The following is a 16,637-nucleotide window of genomic DNA, read 5'->3' on the forward strand; positions in this document are numbered from 1 at the left end:
AATGGCTGTTGTCTGCATAGGAATTCACTCAACAGAATACTTGAACAGTATTGTTAAACCTGGATTTTTGTTGTAGTTCAGGTGGGCCCTTAGCCTATACATAAAGAATGAGTACTTCCCAATTCCCCTTTGGGGCACACCCAGCCTGCTGGCATTGCTGTTAAAATGTGTAGCAGCTGCTGTCATCAATTTGTTCCAGAAATTCCCCAACATGCTGGGAACACTCTTCCTGCTACAGAATGGTAGCGGAGGAGGAATTCTGACACAGAGAGAAACAGAGCGCTGCCAAGGCTGGGAGGAAACAAGGGAAGAGATCGTGGAAAACCCAAAAACAAGGAAGAAGGATTCGAAAGGGGAAGAAAACAAATGTGAGCAAATCAGAGCTTCCAGAGTTCAGGTGAGCCTCTACTCCACTGACTAATGTCACCAGTGTCTGCCTCTCCTCCCTGTAGCCAATCAGACATCAAGTCAGCAAACCCTTTCATCAACAACTGAGTATTGAAACAAAGCCGTCCACTGAGCACTTTCAAGGATACCTTGAGTCCTTGCCAGGGTAGGCTGCCTCGAAGGAAATACATGAACATATGGCCCAGGGCTTCCAAATCATCCCGCCGGCTTTGCTCTAAAAGGGAAGACAGATCGTACATTATGTTTGCAGTTATTAAAGCAGAAAGGGTTTCAAAACCAAGTAATCCCTTCAGAAACCCTTCTGCTCTGGAAAGGCTCTGCTTACTAATTCTTTGTACATCTAAAGCAGGGATAGTTATTTTAGATCAAACCAAAAAAAAAAAAAAAAACAATGTGTATTTCTTTGCCTGGCTCTGTCACTGGCAAGCAAACCCTAAGTGAAAAGAGCAAATCCTGAACTAAAAACCAAGTCCAAGTCACTAAATGGTGAGTAACCCCCGTTCATTAATGCTATTACCTTCCTGAAAAGTAAGACTAATTTAAATCAAATGTGATTTCCAGGATATAGGCTACAATTATCCTTTGGTTACCATTACAGAAAGTGAGAAGCAGACTGAGCCACTGAAGCTGTTACACCAGCCCATTCTGGCTAGGCCAGCAAAGACCCAAGCTGCAGAATGCCTAGTACTTTTTATTTATCAAAAAAACTAACAGCTAAAATTTCATTTGATGTAAGTGAACATTAATGGATAATCTCTCGGCTCCATTCCATTTGTACCATGTTCCAAAGCCACCTAAGAAAAAATTTTCATTTATTACTAAAATGCCCTTTATGGGCACATAAAAATGGGATTCCTGCATTCTGGGAGCCCACTGTGTAAAACAAGTTGCTGTTTTTTCTTTCTTTCCCTTTAATGGGGAAGATTAAGGTGGTAAATAACTGCAGAACAGTTCATAAGGCTGTACCTTCATCTCAGAAAACATGTTATATACAGTCTTTGGCTCTCAGACTGAATAGAAATAGTAGGTGCCTCCATTTCTAATTTGCCAATTATGGTTCAACTCAGACATTTTCTGTGTATATTTTTCAGAATCAAGTTTTAGGGCTCCATCAGTTTTCAAGTTTAGGGTAGCACCTTAAACTTGACTGTGCTTTCTTTGTGCAGAAAGTAAAACCTAAGAGAGTCAAGGACAAGGAAAAAGCTAACTCAAAATACAAAAGTGCTACAAATTTAACTGCTGCATCCAATTATGGGAAATTTGCATGAAAAGAGTGAATAGTACTCTACAGGGTAGATGAAGAAAGAAAAAAGCAGCTTTCTTAATTGCAGTTCGAAGGAGGTCTTTGGAAAGTTGGACACATGGGAAGGGAAGGCACCCTGATGAGATATAAACAGCATAAAATTGAGTTGGTGCCCATCAACTGAAATGATCTTAAAAAGAATGAAATAGAACAGCAAGACCATCAGAAGCCTTTGTCTACATGGCTTGCCTGAAGTTTTCAATAAATTTTATATATAATTGAAAACAAAGTTATTAGACAAAAACAGTTTGTAACAACCTAAAGAAACACAAATTAAAAAAAGAAAGAACAAGCAAAGTGAGCTGAGGCCTCCCACAAGCAAGGCAGATAGAGAAACCACACCCTGCTGTTTCTCACACTGTATCGCACCTACTCATCGCCTTTCCATTTTTATATCTACTTCCTGTAACAAGAGGCCCCTTGGTAATAAAAAATCACCAGGACAAATGGTTGCACTTTTAGTTAGTTGAGCACTAGAGGGCGAAACTCTCCATATTTTCAATATGATCAGCCCTACTGCAAAATCTCAACTTGTCTTCATAGCAAGGCCTGTTATAAAATGAGATTTTTTAAAAATCAAAACATAAAATAACAATGATCACAATTAAACCCACTGGAATAAGTAACAAAGTTACTTTTCAAATACCGAGAACCATGAAAAATAGCTGTGGAATATGGGATGACAGGAAAAGCAATGGTTCCTGCCCATCACTTTCCTTTAATTTCATCCAAGTGAAATTAAGCAAGGCCAAGTCACCTACGTTCAGGCCTCAGCTTTCTCATCTGAAAATAAAGTGGTTGATTAGGTAATGGGAAAAGTCTTTTTCCAGCTATAAAATTCTAAAATAATCTGTGCTTATTTAAGCCATTTGGGCTTTTTAAGATTAAAAAAATAAGAATGAAAGCCAGAGCTGTGCTTCACTCCTGTGCTTCTCTGAGCACTTCACGTTCATTCCATTCAGTATTTCCGCATGCCTTCATTTTTTCATACAGGGTATTTTCACTTCCAAAGAAGGAAGGTTTCAATCCCAGTAACACCAGTACAATACAAAATTTTCCCACAACATAAAAAGTTGCTTTCAACCAGTGGGAAAGATCTGCTTGATTTATATGCAACACATCCTGATTTTAGGTCAAATATATTTTGTTGAATGAAAGGCGCTAGGTAACCCAGTGACCTCACCCTAACTTCAACTATTAAAGAATATAAAATGGGCTGTCTTAAGTCAGTGGGAAGGGGACTAATCTGATGAAGTAATGTCAGGTTTAGAGGCTTCTTCCCTTGTTTTTCTCTGTCATAATTAACAGGCAATTCTCTCCAGGTCATTTCAAGATACACTTCCGTTTTTCTTCATTACAACATAAAGGATACTATATGTTTAAGAGCCATAGGATTAGAATACCTATGGAAACCTCTCTGGTTTGGGACCCTGGCCAGTTTAAAGGGCATGTGACAACCATCTGTGTGTATTCTTCATAACGTGGAAAGGACAAAATATGGTGACTGGCTGGATCTGACTCGAAAAACTCTGCAACTCAGGAAGTCCAAATCTGGAGATAAACTCAAAGTTGCAGCAAGGAATGGCTACACCAAGAGATGCAGGAACCCAGTCTGACAACAGAAGATGTTTAACCACATATTGCTGAATAAATAAATGATAATTACCATTATAGTCTTTGTTATTTATTATCAGTTACTTTATAGGCACTATTTCACAGAATCCTATGATACAAGGTACTATTATCGTCCCCATTTATAGATAACAGACTGAGGGAGAAAGGTTATTGAACTGAGCTTTAAGTGAAAGAGCCAGAAATTGCATCCTTTTTTAAAAAAACTATTACATGGTACCTTATAGAAATATAACACAAATACCCACCCCTGTGTGTGTTCTTGCTTTTCCTGGCAAGAATAATCAGATCAGAACACAAATTGCTGAGCCCAGGAAGCAGGCAGTAGAACAACAATTTCTAGAGCTTGTCAGTTAAACCAGACAATCATGACTTCACTATTGATGACACAGTCTGCCACTTTGTAAAAAGGAAGGACGAAGGGAATATTGAACACTATGCAAGAAATCCGGGTTACATACGTTACCCATTCAGCCCTCAAAACATCCTTGTGCAGTATTACTCTCACTTTACAGATAATTTCAGGGAGATTAAATAATTTTTCCAAAGTGACACTGACAGTAACTAGCAGAGGACCTTCTAGTCTAATTTGAAAGTATTTCATTTAGTTAAGTGAGGCTTTCCATGTGGTTTCCAAAAAACATTTGTAATTTTAACTCAAGCTGTATCACACTACTTTGTAATGTCTTCACCAATACTAGAGTCATCATCTGAATTCCTGTATACAGTTTACTCAGTGAGGCAACTCTGTAGCTATTTATATTAGTCTTTAAAATACTTATTACTGTACAAGAGTTTGTTAATATTTAGAACACCTGGTATAACTAGCTATGTCTAGGAATAAAACCTGAAAATATTCTAGTTACATGTCTACTCTCTAGGGTACTGATTTTAAAACATATTTTTTCATTCATTTTATTAGCTTTTCTTCAAATAGGATCTCCCATGAAAGCCTAATATTTAAAACAGATAAAAAGGGAAGCTTTTGTGGAGAATATGGTGAGGGGTCCAGGGCCCTGCTTCCTTGGCCTTCCCATTGTTCCTAGGCTTTTTCTCACCAGTACTTTCCCCTGGACTAGTTCCTCTAAACAAGTAAGGCCCTCTGCCTTGGTTAGAGCTTTTAGGAGCATTTGTGAAAACTATCTATCCTGAATAAAACGCAAGTCTCATGGAAAAGCAAATAAAATTTCACTGAGTAAGACACAGGCTCTTCCTTTATTCATGGAAGTGTAAGCAGCGGTCAGCGGCCTAGTCCGTGTTTCAGTGAAGCGCTCTTCCCCAAAGCCTGATGTCCTTTATAGGACCATCACATATAGGGTCATTTCTATGTAAGCATCACACTCATCACTACATTTATTAAAATGCTCTTACCTGAATACAACAGTTCAAATACCCACACTGCTGAGAAACCAGGCATTTTGGAAACATAGTATAAAGAATTAAAGCTCTTTAAGCTGTCAATGGCATCCTGAGGAAGGCCACTGACTTACCACCTGAAGTTCTCAAGTATAAGACACTTACCTTGTGCAGCAATAAGAATCACAAGGTGGGAATGCACAATGGGGACAAAAGCGTTACTGGAATAAAAGGTTGTTTTAAAAACCTGCTCCTTTCATGGAGCAGCAAATAAACACACCTTTGCCAAGATGCGTGTTGATAGACATATATCTTGCAGTTCCTGTTAAACTTTTGTGTTCCCTGTAAGGTATATGTTTTTTGGTTTCAGGGTCAATATATTCCTTGGCCAGTCCAAAGTCTATAATGTGTATAACATGCTCCTTCTTAATGCCTTGTCGGCCAATCAGGAAGTTCTCTGGCTTGACATCTCGATAAATGAGATTCTTGGAGTGCACATATTCCATTCGAGAAAGCTACAAGAGAAAAAACAATGATGGAGATACTCTAAAGAAGTTTAGCAAATATGTGCACAACATTTTCTTTTATCGAAGACTTTAATTACTGAAAAGAAAATAAAGCTCACTTCTTCTCCACTACCCAGAGTCACTTTACTCTTGTAAACCAGAAAATATTTTCTGATAAAAAAGAGATTGGGACAGTACATACAGTTCAGCTAAAATGATGACACAGTTTTACCTCATAAGGTTATAATCTGCAAATGATGAAAAGAATTAGTTCAGAAAGTAAGATTTTGAGAGACAAGAACTATTACCAGAAAGGGTATCAGAATGTGTTGGTGGCCTCTGAAGACAGGTGCCACTGCCACATTCACCTCCTGCCTACACCGTCCTACCCTCAGCCAGACAGCATTCCCCAGCACAACTCTCTTTGTTTCAGGAACAAGGGACGTGAGGCCCAGAGAAGTTAATACTGGCCTGATATTACAGTGCTAATTAGCAGCAGAGGTAGGAGTGCAGTTTGTATGTGAAAGTAAATATAGTCCAAAATACTAATTATAAAATTATTTCAAGTTTCTTTAAGATTATTCCTATCTACAAAGCTTTTCTACTTAGTATAGAAAGGGAAGCTCAGACATCTGAATTTGGGACTCAAAAGTCAGGATCAATTTTCTAACATTTCTGAGTTTTTACTACAAAGTGGTAAATTTCAGATCAATAAAGATGCCTCTGCAGTCTTCCCCGAGGGGCTAAGAAATTTTTCAAAAGAAGTGTCTTGACTGCTCCTTCAACTGGGACTGGAGTGTAGCTCGGCAGGAGCTGAGAGAGCCCCTTTTGAATTGTGTCAGTCTTTGTGCAAGCTGGAAGTAAGAGAACCAGGGCAGGCTCTTGGTCACACAACTTAGGAATCTGATTGTCAGGGCAGTGGGTGACATCTCCAACCTTTTCTTAGAGGCAACAGTGAGGGGAGAGGGTACGGCCATGTGTTTAAAACCTATAAATAAAACATTCAAGAAACTACTTATACCTATACAACTTTACCTAGTCATCCTCTTTTGTCCTGATCTAAATCACGCTTCCACTTCAGTAAAGAGCAGGATATTGCTCCAAGGTGCACATTCTTAAAATAGAGCAAACGGCAGATGCTAAGTGACTTCTCTGGGTTGACCCCTTTCATCCCAGCCAGCTTCCCAGAATGCCATCAAGCCTGTGAATGTGCATTCACTAGGTGTCACTACTGCTGGTAAGTCACCAAAAGAGACACAAGGATATGGCTGGGGGCCCTGCCTGTCCTTTGCAAGAGTAGCAATGCCAACTTACCAGCTGGATGGCTATCATTAACACAGTCTTCAAAGTGAAAGTTCGGTCACAGAGGTCAAACAAGTCCTCCAAGCTAGGCCCGAGGAGCTCCAGCACCATGGCATTGTATTTCCCACATGGTCCAAAGTAGTATACCTGTGGGAGACCTTCACCTGAAAGCAGAGTGGAAATGGGGTGCAGAGTCGGGGGACACAAAAACCAAAATTTATGAGTGAGCTGCACCAGCACTGAGGAGATATAAAGAAAGTACAATTTGTGAGATTTCCATTTGCCTTCACAGCCCCCACTGGAGAGCTTAAACTGAGCACAACAGCTTCAAAGGGAACTAGTAACAGGTGGGAAAGCATAAGTCATTGCACAATATGTTCAAATAAGCAGTTATTTAACACCAGAGTGCCACTGCTATAGAAGACAGAACAGTCTGTGATCCATTACTGGACCAGAGCGTGAACTACTTGCCTCCAAGGATCCCCAAAATGTACTATCATAGAAGGTTCAAAAGGTGGTTCACTGAGCTCAAAGGCCAGGCTAAGAGGCCTTGTTGTGTTAGCTGCTCTCATTTGCACCCCCATCTTACTGCCACAGCCACATGGAGCTGTCTGCAACGTCACCCCAAGGAGAACTGAGACTGAGGCGCAAGGTCACAGAGGGTGCTACCTGGGCCTCTTCCCACAGACAGTCTGTAGTTTCCTGTTTTCTATCAGCTGGAGCAAAGTCAACAGACAAGGTTTGGCTACTGATAAGTAATTGTGAAAGGAAAAGGAAAAAAAAAAAATACAAGGCTGGGTTTTGCCCAGATTTGAAATTCACTGCCTATAAGGCAAAACCTAGACTCTCTCACCTAAGTGGCAACTTGTGAACGAATTTCCTCCTGAAAGTGTATCGTGAAAGGGGGCACTTGGTGAGTATGCGTTAAAGGGCATCATGTGAACAGTGGGTACGAATGAGACTACAGAACATTTTAGAACCCTGGCCTCATACAGCAGAAGCACGCCTTATCATTATCTTATTTACACGTTCACGAGTACCTGTTCTACAGCTGCATATCCTGCAGATTACTGCTGGCTTCTGCCTGCAAGTTTTTTAGATGATGAAATTCTCTCCATTTCCCATTCTCTTTTTATTTGTACAGGTAGGATACCGGCAGAGGTGATCATATCTGCTGTTATCTGAATGTCTGTGTCCTCACAAAATTCCTATGTGGAAAACCTAATGCCAGTGTGATGGCTTTTTAAGAGGTGGGGCCTCTGGAAGGTGATTAGGTCATGAGGGCACAGCCCTCAGGGGTGGGCTTTAGTGCCCTTACAAGAGACCCACAGAACACGCTGGCCCCTTCCACTACAGGGGAATGCAGCAAAAAGTCAGCAGTCTGCAACCTGCAAAAGGGGCGTCACCAGAGCCTGACCATGCTGGCGCCCTTGAACTCCAGCCTCTGGAACTGTGAGAAGTACATTTCTGTGCTTATAAGCCATCCAGTCTGTCTGTGGTATTTTGTTACAGCAGCCCAAATGCACTAAGACTATACCTGGTACTTAAAACTTTGACCCAGGGTACCCATCCTTCTCTCCAGGAGAGGTCTTGTATATCTGGAGTCGGTATAATTCAATGCCATGACATGTTTAACTCTCTTATACGCTGTATCAGTCTGTCCTGTTCCATCTAACTACTAAACAACTTGAATGTTTTAGTATGTTCATCTGAGCCCATTTCGTCTAATAGAGTATACTCTGCTCCTGCTAGCTCCATAAATATCCACTGAATTGTCCTTGTGCTGTTTTGATGCTCCTTAAAGGAAACAAGAATTTTAAGTGTCTTTTTTTCCTGTTGTTTTGAAGAACTTGTTTTCAGTTTATTTAAAATATATAAAACGTAACTGCTGTTCCCAATAAGTCCCGCTGGAAAATCCCAAGCAGAACACTATTGTAGAGATTTATTGGTTTAATCATTAATCAGACACAAGAAAGATTGTAGTTTAGAGATCTTTAAAATTTGTATCCTATTAATAGCTTTTGATGTCATTAAAATCTTATTTCCCTAGTATAAATATCATATTCAATACAGGCTGTGGTAGATCTGCTGGTTGTCTGCCCAATATCCATTCTCTCCTTCCTTCTCAATAACAGAACTTGTAATATTGCCCACAGTAACCTTCCTAGCTCCCTGGATAATGGGAATGACCCATGAGTGGAAGCAGAAGTTGTTGGATGGGATGGTTCTAGGAAAGCTCTTCCAGGGGGGCTGACTCAAGTTGGAGGTATGCCCCTTTGATGGTGCCTGAAGCTCCAGAAGCCATCTAGAACCATCAGGTACCTTAAGGATGTAATTAAGTGCCAAGAACAGGTGAAACAAAAGAAAGGAAGAACCTGAGCCCTTGATGGCTGTGAAGCATCCATACTTACGTTGTGCTTCCTTTCCCTCTGGACTTCTTAATTCAGAAAAAAAATCTATCTCGACCTCGACTGAACTGTTATTTGAATTTTTTTTCACAGCCAAATCTAATAAGCATATTACTTATGCTTATTAAGTATAATAAGTAATAAGTATATTACTCCTGTAGCTGTTTAAACTGCACATCTGGATACAATATCCTCCTTCTGAAGTACAAGCTAAAAGTCAAGGCAAGCTTAGAAAGGTAATATTGGCATGATTTCCCAGACTTGCTGCCAATACTTAAGGATCAGTTTAAATGAGATGAACCATTATCTTATTCTCAACAATCTTCAGTACTAAACCTAGGGATCTCTTGTCAGAAATTTCCATGCTTACAAAGAAGTCACAAAAGCATTCTGGGTGATGTCTATAATTTATAACTGTAAGTTATGTCACTCGCAACTCCTGCCTAGTAACTTCAAAGATGTGAAGAAGTCCTGCTGCCTTCATTACCGCTTCTCTTATTAAATACCCTGAGACCTCACAAAATCCTCGCAGGCTTTGAGATGTTCAAGAGAAATGTCTAGATTACTGAATACCATTGAAGCTTTTCTCAAAAATGGACGAGGCACAAGATGCTAGTATAGAAAGAGCTCAAGTCCGTCTTGGACCTAGCATTTGGTTCTGCTAACAACCTTGAAAATTTCTCCACCTCTCTGCTTTCTCATCCATAAAGTAGAGGAGTTTACTGATTCCCTCTTAAATCCAATATTCCGACTATAGCTAGGATTTCCTTCCAGCTCCCTTCCAAGTTCCTCTTTGTAAAGCCACAGAACCTGTTTGAGTGAAACTTGCCTCCATGTTATATAAATTATGTGTGGTACAAATTCAAATGTAAGCTAGCAGTGGTATTGAACTGGACATGTATCTACTATAAACAGCTCTAAAACTTTAAAAAACAGATGCAGTGACTGCTTCAAACCTATTGAACCGGAATTTCTAGTAGTGGACATAAGCAAAGCTCCACCTGTGATTCTGAAATACAACCTCAGATGAAGAATTTTGTATCTAGAGGGTAGAAATAAAGGTCATTGCTTTATTTTATGACTAATATATTATGAAGACTCAGAAAATACTGACAGACCAGTCTCTTTCCAAAGTTCTTTCACATTTGAATGGGACTTTTTGAAGGGACACAGTTCCTTTTGAAAGGAATTATTTTAAGGCTATTTAAAAGACCTGTTTAGAATTTTTTAGGTATTACAGAAAATGTGCTGCTGAGTACAAGTTTCTTTGGGAGATGGAGTTGTAATTTATCAGAACTATCTGTACAGAAAGATGCCCACGCAAGTTCCATTTGTGCCTAGTTTCTCACACAAGTGCCCGTGAAGCGGCCAGTGCTGCTGGTAAAGGACACAGACATAGGCCCACTAAGAAAGTGTGTCTCCTTGATTGGAGATTGCCTCACCATAACGACTCATCACCTGGGCCGCACTTAAATGAGAAACCCTACATTTAATATTTCACCTTTCTTTTGCAGAGCCATCTCTGATTCACTGTTTAAGAAACTTTTACTTAATCAACATTATGCTGTGAAATCCTTTAATAAGACTGAGGATTAGGGCAAAGTCTTAAATGCAGCAACACAAGCTGTACATGCAGTAAACAAGGTACTTCCTGCAATTATGCGGTAATGGGAAAGAAGTGGGAGAGGTGGGCAAAGTAGATAAACGCTGAATTCTTTCATCCATGGCATTTCAGAAACTAAGGTAGTTTTATAATCTCTTATCTGCTCTGGAAATAAAGCACTAATAAGGTCTCCCTTCTAAATTGGTTAACTGCATAAAAGCCTGGAAATTAAAGAAGTGAATCCTGAATTTTCCTCTTCAGAAGCATTGCCAATACATTTCATTGTATTTCCTTTAGCCACAAGTTAAATCTCTTATAAACCCAAACTGCAAGGCTATATACACACTGCATATGTTATCTTGTATACAGGGTACTATGAAACAGCTCTTCCATCCATCAATTAACAAATTCTTATAAATCCTGCTGAACATATGGCTCACACATATATCAAGTTATACCGAACAGTAAGTGAGGTGTACAATACTACACTAATTTTCAATCTGTCATAAATTTAACTTGGGTTAAATATACCAAATCAAAGATAATGGCTTCTTTATCATCCAAGCTGTTACCTAAAAAGATTCCATAAAGCATTATGAACAGTAACTACTCTAAGTAGAGATATTTTTAAATGCACATTCAAGCTGAGCACTGAAATAGAATCACCTTGAAGCTTCTGGTAATTTGATCAGCCTTTTATTCTTTTTGAGAAACTAAATTACCTAACTGTGAAGCAAATTCAAATAAGTCCTGTACATAAATATCTGCATGTACCTACATTAACACTTATATTAGTATTTCTATGAAAAAGTAAGTATATGTCGGTGATGACTATCTTCTAAAGTCAGGGCTGGAGAAACCTAAGGACCTAATGACTTTGGCAATGCCCTTCTTTTGTTCTTTATTCAGTTTGTTTTACAATTTTTAAAGAAAATAGGATAGTTTTTCTCTAAAATTAAACTCCCTGGTGCCATCAATAATTGTGCCTTTTAGCACAATCACTTAATGTTCTTATGTGTCTGTGAGAGATCAGAGAATTACTAAGTGGGGAATAATACCATCAGGGGTAATAATAATATGAAGCAAGTCCACTTAACAAGAAAGCACATAAACAGGACGATAATCCAAAGGAAGAAGTGAAAGGGGAAAATGAGAGTAGAGCCTTCAAAATGGAGAAAGTTAACTATAAGAACAGTGTGTTATTACAAAAATATGAGCCAATGCATGTGCTTCTCTTTTAAAAGAACAGAATCCCTCTCCTTTCTCTGATTCTGAAAATGCCTCCTTACAATATGAAGCAGGCCAACACACGAATCTACTCAAAATGCTGGTCTAATAACAAAAACAGCAAGACCCAGAAATCAGGATCACTTTGCCCTATAACAAAAAATGTTTTATGATCACCTTGTTCACAGGTCTCTTGGGAACTGGAATGTCACTAGACATATACTGCTACCACGAGCTCAAATTTGTGTGGTGGGGGAAGAAAAGGTGAGGAAAGATAAGAGCAGAGGAGTTATCTCACAATACGGAGCCACAGACACTGAGGTTTTACAGTTTCTCTAACACACACACACACACACACACACACACACGCACGCACACACACAATTAAGTAACAAGGCCTTGAGCCTCAAAGTAGGTTAAAAATTTCATTTAATCAAAGGAGTCAGGAAAGAAATACAGGAGAACAGATTTCTTCTCAATATAGGAGAACAGATTTCTTTAGTAGTACATGGCATCTAAAGATGAAAAACCATTTAAAAGGTGTGTTGTGCACTGGGGCTTCTAGATGGATCCTTTCTTCATTCCAAAAAGACTAGTGTAAGTCTGCTCAGAACTGGTAAATTCATGGGATTAAAAAACCCAGTCTCTGAAAATTTTCCACTTTCCTTAGCATTGCAATTTCTTTGATTAAGTTGTAAAGACAATATCTGTTGAGTTTCAAAAGCTAAGAAGAGATGCCCAATTCTTAACATATACCTGAAAAATAACTAAAAAGTCAGAGTTCTAGCAAGCATTTCAAAAGTACAGTAACCCCCTTCCTGGTCATCCTTCCCATCCCCATTACACTTTCTTTGTCCCCTTCACTGTCTCCCCTACTAACAGAATGCTGTTTGAAGGCAGTGACTACTATGTGTTTGTATGTCAGCGCCTAGCAAGGGACCATGCACAGAGATAAGGGTAGAATAAGTACTAAGTTGATAAATAAATAAATAAAACTTAATGAAACGCCATTTGAGTTTTCTATTTGGAATGCACAATGCTTACCTCAAAATGCTAAAATGCACACACAGACATACAGAGCAAAAAAAATCAGATTTTAAATGTATACTGAATGCTAATACAACTGATGTTTCTGAGTAGTTTGAATTTCATGGGAACGATATTAAAAAATAAACAGTTCTTTTGGGCACACCACTACAGTGAAGATTCCAAGTAATTGAGAGTTGTGGTATTTCTTTCTTCTGAATATTTTCTTTCTTTTGACTTTGACTTTCTTCTGAATATTTTCTTCCATGGTGGTTGTATATGGTATTTGCAGTTTTACCTTGCTGTTCCCACATGTAGGTGAACTATGTAGAATTATTCATTTTAGTTAACAGTACCAAAAACTACAGACAAATGTGTATGTCCTTCCCTCTCTCAAAAATGCACCTGCCCATCCAAATAGATAAAAAAAAAAAAAAACAAAATTAGTCATCTATGCAGTCTAATGTGCAAAGGAAGTCTGATGACATCTTCCTACCCTTCCCTTCTCCCACTCCATTTAGAGATAAACTCCTTATTTGGTCCTGGCTAACTTGGAATTATATGGTCTTTTCTTTGAAGTTGTGCTTTTCCACCTCACTTGAATCTCACAGTCATCCTGTGAAGAAAAAAGGGGAACTACTCCACTACTTCCAGCCCCACCTCTTCTAAACCATGTGTCTTTTTGGTGAACATTTACTTTTTGCAGCAATTTTTTGTCACTCTTCCAGGATATAAATCCACCAGCAGCACCACCTCTACCAGCACCACCGCCACTACCCTGCTATACAGGCAGCTTAATCTGTCCTATCCATCATCCCCTCAGTTCCCATTATTTATATTTTTATATCAGTTCCATGAATACTTGTCAGCTTTCCTCTCATTTTCAGCTTTCCTATCTCTATAGTTCTTGAGCTCTGTCAATTTCAGTATCTGGCCTGGATCAGGGGCAACCTGGGGCATTCTTTTAAATTACAGAAGTGATATATACCCATTTTAAACAATCAAATATAATAGCAAACCAAAAGTAGTACAGAAATATACAAAGAAAAGGTATTCACAACCATAACAGACAACAGACATAATTAAGAGTATTTTTCTGCAACTTCATTTTTAATTTAATATTATATAGTAGACATTTTTTTGGCCAACATATGTATACACTGCACTCATTTTTATACTTATGTAGTCTCCCACTCTATCATCTATTATATCTGCTTAGTTTTCCTGTACTAATGGACATTTAGATTGTATCCATATATTATTAGAAATAGATATTATAATGAACAGCTAGTGCTTTTGCCTGGCCTGCATCCTTTTCTTCTTTTGATAACACCATTTTATACTTCCAGTGGGAAAGTACCATTTCCTCAATATTACTTCATGTGGTGGGGTCAATCCATTTCTTGCTGCTATCCCAAGGGATATGAATCAAGTCAGGTTAGTCAGAGTATTCTATCCCTCTGTCCCAGAAAACTAGGGCGAGGATGGGTGCTTTACCCATGTCTGTACACTGGGCGTTAACCTGAGGCTTTTGGGGAACTGCAGAAAACCCTACTTGCTAAACTGGAAGGAGCTTAGCCTGGAGCTGCTAGAGGCTACTACATGAGAACAGGGAGACTACCTATCTAAGAAGGAAACAGAGAAAGCAGAGTAGAGAGCAACAGAGACAAATATACCACACAGCCTGAGGACCAAGGACAGTGTTGGTCCTGGATGTAGCTGGTCTGAGGGTGAGAATGTTGCTGGACTTCTTAGCCTTGAGAGCCAAGAAATCTTGTGCCCTCACCTCCTTCCTCTTAAGTGAGCTTGAAATCTACCATTTGAAAATGAAAGAAGTGTCTAGACAAATATGCATACATTTTTGGGCATAAATGCAAATGGATCTTGAGGGTAAATTCCTTGACGAGAAAATGCTGAGTTAGGGGGCACACATATTTAACATTTTAGTGTATACTAACAAATTGACAGAGCTCTAAGTCCTCTTTGGTCCCTGGTCTGTCTCTACCCTGGGCCTATTTTCAACATTTAGTACTATAGTCCTATTACTTAGCATCCAGGCCCTTGGGAGTATTTAGGAATGGTTTCAGAATTTGCTGTGACCCCTTATTCCCAAAGCCCTAGCATTAGGTTGTCTCTTCTCTTGTACTTAACTACAGCATGTCTGGACGAGTCTCATAGCTTTTTACCCAATTTATCACTGGTATTTTAAAGTCAGGTAACTCTGTACTCCCCCATTATTTGTTCAACACTACAATTAGAAAATTTCACTCAAAGCATAGCCCCATCACAATTATGGTCTGCTGTCCATAAATTCTTTACAGTTCATGAAGTGTTTTGATACAGGTTCTCCCGTGTAATCCTAACAAGTACATATAGATGTTACCATTCCCATTTTATAAATAAGGTAACTGACCTGAACTGATTTGTTCAGGTCATACAGTGAGTGGTACAGCCAAAACATAAACCCCCAACTTCTGCCTCCAAGTCTCAGGCTTTTTTACCACACCCCATGGACCTATCTGAATCCTAAATTTATCTACATCTAGAATCGCAGCAAGTACTATTGGGTCACATTACTTTGATAGAAGATTAACGGATTTTGTAAAGATTCAGTGAAATATGATCTGCATATGAAACCTAATGGCTAATCACAAGATACTGATGATGGTAATAAATTATAAACTCACGTAACAAAGAAAGAGTAATGTTTCCCTTAACAAAAACACAGGTAAGATTACACCAGGGGTGCATTAGTGGTATTTTTCTAATTCAAGTACCAAGAAGTCAATCTTCAGATGAAGCCTGATAAATTAAAGACATCATTGAGGAATTCAGAAGGCAACTTGGCATATGCTTAGATTAATACAGAGAGTATAAAAAGCAGATAAGCAGGTATTTTCTTTAACTCTGGACCCATTTAACAAATTGTTCCCAGAAGTCCCCTGATTAAAAAAAACAAAACAAAACCTACTAAGGCACACAGTCTAGTCCCAGCACAAAAGCAGAGTGTCCCCTTTTGAACTCTCTTAATATTGTAATGCCCAACCTTAAGCATCAAAATAGCCCTGGGAGAGTAAAATACTAAGTGTCACCCTCATTTTCTGAGTGGGAAAGCAGAAGTTGAGTGGCTTGACACAGAGCAACCACTCAATGGAGCAGATGCTACAGTTTGCCTTTCTTTTCTCATTTGAGACTTCATCCAAATATCTCTCTGGTCAGAACAGACATGACCTCATGGAACATTCAAGATGACCTTACAATTCTGGTCACAGAGGAGGCATGAGGACTTGAAAAGAAACAAAGTGAACTCATATATCTTGCTGATTTTTGGTCACTCTGAGAACTAAGTGCTGTGATAGCCCTGCTTCTAGTTCCAAATTCAATTAACTTCAAAGAGGCTGGTGGTCTGTTTGTCCGTTCATCAAACATCCCAAATGAGAATACAGTGCTATGGGAATAGCAAAGGGGCATTTAACCTTGACTGAAGGAGCTGGGGAAGGCTGCACAGAGCAGGGGTCACAGGCTGAGTCCTGAAGGACGGCTAAGAGCTCATTAGGCAGGAGCAGGGAGAGTGGAGAGAGTGAATCCTGCAGGCTGAGGGAGCAGCAAGCATATAGGTGGCCAGTGACAGGCAAGAGCAGGGTAACGACTCTCTGAAGTTAGAAGAACTAAGAATGTTTTGCTCTCCTCTGGAGCTTCTTTTAATTCTGAACCACTGGTTGGTTAAGCCAATGTCTCTAAAAATTATGGCAGAGGTCATTAGTAGGACTGCAAAGGCAGAGATATCACAGTAAACAAAAAGAAGATCAAAAGAATAAAGAAGAGGAAAAATAAGAATTTTGTCTGAGAATTACATACCCATATTG

At 39.2% G+C, this 16,637-nt stretch overlaps 1 protein-coding gene across 6 annotated transcripts in view; it reads right to left on the reverse strand.

The window, feature by feature from the left end:
- Positions 1 to 16,637, reverse strand: part of CSNK1G1 (casein kinase 1 gamma 1) — a 304,324-nt gene that overhangs the window by 35,451 nt on the left and 252,236 nt on the right. For all 6 annotated transcript variants that reach the window (XM_073211961.1, XM_073211960.1, XM_073211959.1 and 3 more), the window contains 3 exons: positions 6,520 to 6,671; positions 4,980 to 5,214; positions 537 to 622 (listed from right to left, as the gene is read on the reverse strand). In XM_073211961.1, coding sequence (XP_073068062.1) covers positions 537 to 622; positions 4,980 to 5,214; positions 6,520 to 6,671 — 473 coding nt within the window. The remainder of the gene's footprint in view (positions 1 to 536; positions 623 to 4,979; positions 5,215 to 6,519; positions 6,672 to 16,637) is intronic.

The sequence above is a fragment of the Manis javanica genome, chromosome 8, assembly GCF_040802235.1.
Source record: "Manis javanica isolate MJ-LG chromosome 8, MJ_LKY, whole genome shotgun sequence".
NCBI lineage: Eukaryota > Metazoa > Chordata > Mammalia > Pholidota > Manidae > Manis > Manis javanica.